This window comes from Hordeum vulgare, chromosome 7H (genome assembly GCF_904849725.1).
Source record: "Hordeum vulgare subsp. vulgare chromosome 7H, MorexV3_pseudomolecules_assembly, whole genome shotgun sequence".
NCBI classification, from domain to species: Eukaryota; Viridiplantae; Streptophyta; class Magnoliopsida; order Poales; family Poaceae; genus Hordeum; species Hordeum vulgare.
Window position 1 is genome coordinate 42,698,193 of NC_058524.1, and position 6,710 is coordinate 42,704,902.

Below are 6,710 nucleotides of genomic sequence, written 5' to 3' on the forward strand. Positions count from 1 at the left end.
CTGAATGATGAAGATTCTCCGTGGCTACGACCCAGAAGAAAACAGAAATAATAGATAGGAATATTGGTGCAATAATGTAATAATGTATTAAACCTTTTATGTAATGCATGTATGGAATGTACTAAACCTTTTAGTTTTGAATTATTTATTCAATTTCAAACACTTTTCATTTTCATAGTTTTGTCAAATTCTCAAATATGCAAAAAGAATTTTAATAAACATAGTTTTTAATTGAAAATAACAAAATAGTTAATAGTTTGGATAGTCAAAATAATTAATTTTGAAAATAGAAAATAGTTTTGAATTATTTATTCAATTTCAAACACTTTTCATTTTCATAGTTTTGTCAAATTCTCAAATATGCAAAAAGAAATTTTAATAAACATAGTTTTTAATTGAAAATAACAAAATAGTTAATAGTTTGGATAGTCAAAATAATTAATTTTGAAAATAGAAAAAAATTGAAACTATATGAGAATTTATAGAGAAAATTCAACCTAAATTCAAAGTGACCTCACTTTGAATTCAGGTTGAATTTTCTCCATAATTTCGAATATAGTTTCAATGTTTAAATTTACAGTGTGTTTAGGCCCGTAAGCCTGCTTTAGAGAGGAGCTCGATGGAGATGCTGCGACGGGGCTTATAAACTAGTGTCAGTGCCCCTCGCTGGGCGAGGTGGGACTAAACTTATCGTGCAGCCAGCGAAGGGGCTTTAGTCCCGGGTGGAGCCACGACCCGGGACTAAAGCCCCTCGCCTGCCGCCTGCTGAAAAGGGGTCTTTAGCCCCAGGTCGTGGCTAGACCCAAGACTAAAGGGTGTCTTTAGTCCCGGCTCGAGCCCCGACCCGGGACTAAAGGCCCATGCTTCCCGCCTTTCGGTCTGCTGAAAAAGGGTCTTTAGTCTCGGGTCGTGGCTCCACCCGGGACTAAAGGGTGTCTTTAGTCCCGGTTCGAGCCCCGAACCGGGACTAAAGATCCTACTATATATACGGCGCGGACAAAAATCCATTTCGTTCTCTTCTTCCTCTCGCTCGCCTCTCCTGCCCGGCGCGGCAACGGACGAACTCCTCGACGCCGCCAGGCTGCCCGCCGTCGCCCTGCCGTCCTCCTCGCCGGCCTCCTCGCCGTCCTCCTCGCCGGCCTCCTCGTCGCCCTGCCGTCCTCCTCGCCGTCCTCCTCGCCGGCGCCGTCACCCTTCCCACTCCGGTAAGCCCCCCGCCCCCTCCTCCCCATGTCGAACACGTACGAAGGAAAAGAAAAGAAGAAAATGGAGAAGAAAAGAAGAAAAAGGAGAAGAAAAGAAGAAAAGAAGAAAATATTTTTTTTGTCATTTAATTCCTATTGTTATTAGGTTTGTGCTAGATTATTAGGGTTAGTAATATTTAGAATTAGGTTAGGGTTACAAGAAGAAGAAAGATGAACAAAAATAAGAAAATAAGATTAGGAAAAAGGAAAATAAGAAGAGGAGGAGAAGAAAAGATGACGCCACCGCCGCCGTCGTGCCGGTGAGGAGGAGAAGTAGAAGAATAGGAGGAGGAGAAGTAGAAGAATAGGAGGAGGAGTAGAAGAAGAGGGGAAGAAAAGGAAGAAGAAGAGGAGGAGAAGATGATTTTTTTTGTCATTTAATTCCTATTGTTATTAGGTTTGTGCTAGATTATTAGGGTTAGTAATATTTAGAATTAGGTTAGGGTTACAAGAAGAAGAAAGATGAAAACAAATAAGAAAATAAGATTAGGAAAAAGGAAAATAAGAAGAGGAGGAGAAGAAAAGTAGTAGTAGTATGATATACTTCTATTTTCAATACATTTATGATGCTAGATCATTATTTTGATTATATATATTCTATTCTCGTAAAGTGCGACCAGCAGCCATGGGGGACGCATCTATGCGGATACTATGTTTGCGAGACCATTCGCACGTTTACCTCTGAGCACAAGGATCACAGATACGACGTAAGTAATGAACATTCACACCTCTATTTTTACCCGTCATTCTTTGTTATCATGATTGATATTCATATTCATTTCCTCTTCTTATATAGTACACGACCATGAGGGAGAAGGTCCTACCAGAGCAACACGCGATTGCTGTTGCAGAGGAGCTTGCGACCTTTGTGAGGACGGAAGCTATAGATGACAAAGGACGATTTAGTGTAGCTAGGGGCCATTACTGATGTTGGTCCATGTAATCGAATAGACGGGCTCTAGTCCCGATAATTTAGATCTCCATATAATTGTATATATATGCTCGCTTGTAAGATAAGTTAATCTTATAAATATATGCATAAACATGTATATTTAGAATTATATGAAAACTAATTCCCGAACACCAAATGAGGCATCACGTTAATCTCCCGAACACCTAAACCCTAAAACCCTAAAACCCTAAAATAAACAAAATCTGCAGAAACTCTTTAGTCCCGGTCCGTGTTAAGACCCGGGACTAAAGGGCCTGCCCCTGAGGGCGCTCCGAGGCGCCCACGTGTAGCACCTTTGGTCCCGGCTTGGAACAGGGCCGGGACTAAAGGTTAGGCCTTTAGTCCCGCCCCTTTGGTCCCGGTTGGTGAACCGGGACTAAAGCCCCTTACGGGCCGGGACTATAGGCCCCGTCCCCACTAGTGCTCGCGCTGCTCCAATGGATTGTATACCAAAGAAGAAATTGATCCCTCCATTTGAAGGCGCCGCGCCACGGCCCGGATGGTGCGCTTCGGTCATTCCTCCTTCAGTTCCATCCAAACATAGATAGATAGATCTAGATAAAAAAGATAGATAGATGGTGTAACCAACCGGGACTAAAGTCCCCAAGCCCCCCGGCGTGGGCTCGTGCCACGTGGTGGGCATTCGGTCCCGGTTCATGACGAACCGACACTAAAGGGGGGGGGGGCTTTAGTCCCCACCCTTTAGTGCCGATTGCAGAACCGACACTAAAGGTCCTTACGAACCGGGACTATTGCCTGATTCTGCTCTAGTGCACCTATACCCAGCAAACTAGGGGGGGGGAGGAGGGAGGACACGACTCCGGGACAATCATCGGCCGCCGACGAGCCTTCCCAAAGCCCATGGCCACGCGAGCTCACACGACGCACCGATCCATGCACCGACGCACTTGTATCACAACCACCACCATCGAGCACCGTACCCGTGAAGGGAGCCTGAGCATCCTTGCGAGCACATCCTGGGTCAATCCCAACCTCTCCTACCCGAAGCAAAAGCTTTGAACCGCCTCAGACCCCAATCTGATCCACCCGAGCACGAACCCTGGATCTGGACCATCCTAAAACGTGTGCATCCGGCACCACCGGCGCCCGCCCAGCCTCGCACATCGTAGGAACAGATCCAAGAGAAGGAGGCTGACACCGCAACCCCGCGTCGGCCGAAGAAGCCTAGCCACCGCGCCACCACACCCACACTAGGCACGCTCCACCGCCCAGTCCAATTGCTGCCGAGGGCAAGCCTCCCGTGAACGGATTATCAATGACCCTCCAAGCCCCTTTTTTGCCAATGAAGCCAAATTAAAGGAGATGTTCCTAAATCCCATTTTTGAAATGCATACTTTTTATCATGCGGACCAGTGCATCCTTTTGTGAGTTGAATCATCAACCCATCAAAAAACGAGATATTACATTCGTGATTCCTTTACAGTTTTTTCGTCGTACTAGTGTGATTTTATTTCTAAAAATGTCGTGTTTTTTTTTTTAAACGAACAGAGAGCGAGAAGCGTTGTGTTGTGGACGATTGGACGTACTGTATTTCCTAGGCCACGGCCCAATAGCCCATCTAGCGTGGAAAGCCGAGCACGGCGACGGCGTGAGGCATCCTTGAAATACTCCGGCTTGGCGCCCGACGTAACCGTCTCAACCAACAGCTTTCACTTCTCCCCGTCGCCGGAGCTCCAAGAAACCAAGAACCCATCCTCCCCACCTCTCTCCACCGAGCAGCACCAGCGCTCCAGCGTCGGCGAGCGATGGACCGGTTTCAGGACGGCGAGCACGTGCGGCTGCGGAGCCGCGTGCACGGCACGTACCTGCACGCCGACGAGGACGGCCATGGCGTCTCCCTCCATCGGCGCCGCGCGTCGATGCACGCGGCATGGTCAGTGCACATCTGCCACCGCGACGGCCCGCAGCTGCTCTTCCACAGCGCCGCCTACGGCAGCTACCTCGCCGCCACGGACGCGCGGGCGCCGCCCGGCAACCGCGGGTGCCGCGCTGTGCAGCGTGACTACGACCGTCGGGAGCTGGAGGCCGTCAGGTGGCATGCCGTTTGGGCAGACTCCGGGAACTACGTCGTGCTCCGCGACGTCGCTGGCCGCTGCCTCCGCGCCAACAAGAGGCGCCTCGGCCGGAGCAATGGCGTCAGCGTCGACGACATCGACGACATCAACAAAGTCAGCACGATGATGCACTGGTCCGTGGAGATCATCCCAGCCAGGGAGGGCATGCCTCCCCTTCCACGCCCGATCGGGGTGAGTCCGGCATGCCCGCTTCTTGATTCTGCCCGAATTTGCGCGAATTGGGTTCTTGGATGTTGTTCTCCATGTCTGCAATTTGTTGCTCTGTTTCTTTGGCTTCTTGCGCCACCGCATCTACAATTCTTGATCGCATTTGATCTCAACTGCAGCTTCCCTACCCCGGAATACTCGACGCCCTGATGCCGTCGCGCATGATCCTGTACGTGCGGGAGGGCGCCGATGGGAGCCGCGTCACCCGTGGCTCGTTCGTGTTCAGGGGCAGGTCCGTGTTCGGCCTGAGGAAGAAGCTTGTCCGCCGGCTGCGTGCCATCATGGACGTCTCCAAACTCGTCGTGTGCGTCGAAGCTGGTACTTTGGGGCAGCTTACCCCACTCGTCGTCGACCTGCCCCGCAGCCACCAGAACCTCCGCATCGTCGTCATCGAGGCCGGGACGCCAGGTGAGAGTCCCCAACTTCTTACTTGTCTTCGGTAATGTCTGCGTTTACTGAAACTGTTACAGTCTGAAAAACAGTTTACTGAAACTGCTGCTGATCTGCTTCAGTTAGAACCGTAGTATTTCAATTATGGCCTAATCTTCCCGAGTAATCTGAACTCTCATGCTTAGTTGATCGTTACATATTCACTCTTGGAACTTGTAAAGCCAAATCAGTTCAGCTTCACATAGAAGATACTGATATCTATACTTTTCGATAAAGGGCGTTTATATTATATCAAAATGTAGCATCAGACGGATACAAAACATTATGAGGAACACCCGGGCCTGCTGCTATCTATATGATTTAGCCATTTATAATTCAGAAAGAAAATTCAAGTTCCCACAAACACTACCTCAAAGAAATTAGTTTGTTTCTGCATGCACATTACATTGCTTTCAGGTTTTGTACATCAATTGTTTTCTCGATCTCGTCACTTGACCTGTTTTAGCAATATCAGATTATTGTGACATGATGCCTAACCTTACCTCCTCGCTGTTCCTTCTCAATTCTATTCAGCCCACGCGGATTTGCGGTGCCCAGATGTGTAGAGAAAGACCAGAGCAGGACACCTGACTGTCGCTTCACAGTTCACTTCTTCAGAGTGCCGCCGCCTCCGTCACGACGGCATGTGAATCCACTACTGCCTGCACTTATTAGACAGGGGTTCAGGAAGACCCAGCATTTCTTGTGTTCCAGTTAGCTAGTTAAACTTGCGTTGGCCTCACGGTTCTACGAGTAGTAATCAGAAACTGTTTGAGCAATGATGCAGTGATCGTTATTCAAATCTGCCAACTGCATTTCTCTTATATGAAGCATCCTACACATATGAGTTGACCACTTGAGTTTAGCTGTGACGCTTAAAGTTTCAGTCCTATAGCAGAAAATGAGTTTCTGTCTTGACTGACAACTCTCAACTAGTCAACCTGCTGCATTTTCCTGCGCGCTTAGTGCATCAGCAGTGTTTTAGATCGCAAGCAGTCCCAAGGCTGAGAAGAGTTTGCAGTACGACAGATGGCTGTCAGAAGGCAAATGCAAGCGACATCAAACACAAATCTTGCGCAAGGTCTGCAAGATTTCGAACAGAACAAAGCTGAACAACGCAGTCTGCTTCCACAAAGGACAGCACACATGTATTCTGAAACAAAATTCATAGAATTAAAAAGTACTAATATTTTTTAGACATGTTAATCTAATTTAAAAAATTATTTTTGTATTTTAAAAATCATGTATTTTAAGATGTGCTCATGGTTTTGAAAAATATTTGTGTAATTCTATAAGTGTCAAGACATTTAGTTGTAAAAGAAATATTAATCCCTTTAAAAAATCGAATAATTTAAGAAGTGCTCTTTCATTTTTATAAATAATTTTCATATGGCTGTAAAAAATGTTGTGCAATTTTAAAGTGTTCAAGCATTTAGAAAGGGTCATCTATTTAAAAAAGGCTCAGGCATTTTACGTTCTTGTAGTTTTCTAATTACGTTCCCGGCCTTTAAACAAATCGCGTAGCTTCCAAAATGCGTTCACACATTTCAAGAAAACATTATTGTAATTTAAAAAGATAGTTTTGCACCGTGAAAGTCTGCTCAACCTGGAGAGTCGCCATAGTTGGTCTTGGGATCGCAGTCACCACTGTTTTTGTTGTTTTTGCTGTAAGTATGTAACAAGTAACTGATGATACACATTGAAACGGATGAAGGGGAAGTATGTAACAACCTCGAGAGTAGTTGATGGTTTTGTTGTGTTTGCTGTAAGTATGTAACAACC

At 46.7% G+C, this 6,710-nt stretch overlaps 1 protein-coding gene across 1 annotated transcript; it reads left to right on the plus strand.

Annotated features, from left to right (window-relative positions):
* Nucleotides 1–3,962: 3,962 nt before the first annotated feature.
* On the plus strand, nucleotides 3,963–4,989 carry LOC123408199. The gene is made up of 3 exons (XM_045101367.1): nucleotides 3,963–4,463; nucleotides 4,619–4,907; nucleotides 4,982–4,989. The coding sequence occupies exons 1-3, from the start codon at nucleotides 3,963–3,965 to the stop codon at nucleotides 4,987–4,989; spliced, it is 798 nt and encodes a 265-aa protein (XP_044957302.1).
* Nucleotides 4,990–6,710: the final 1,721 nt, after the last annotated feature.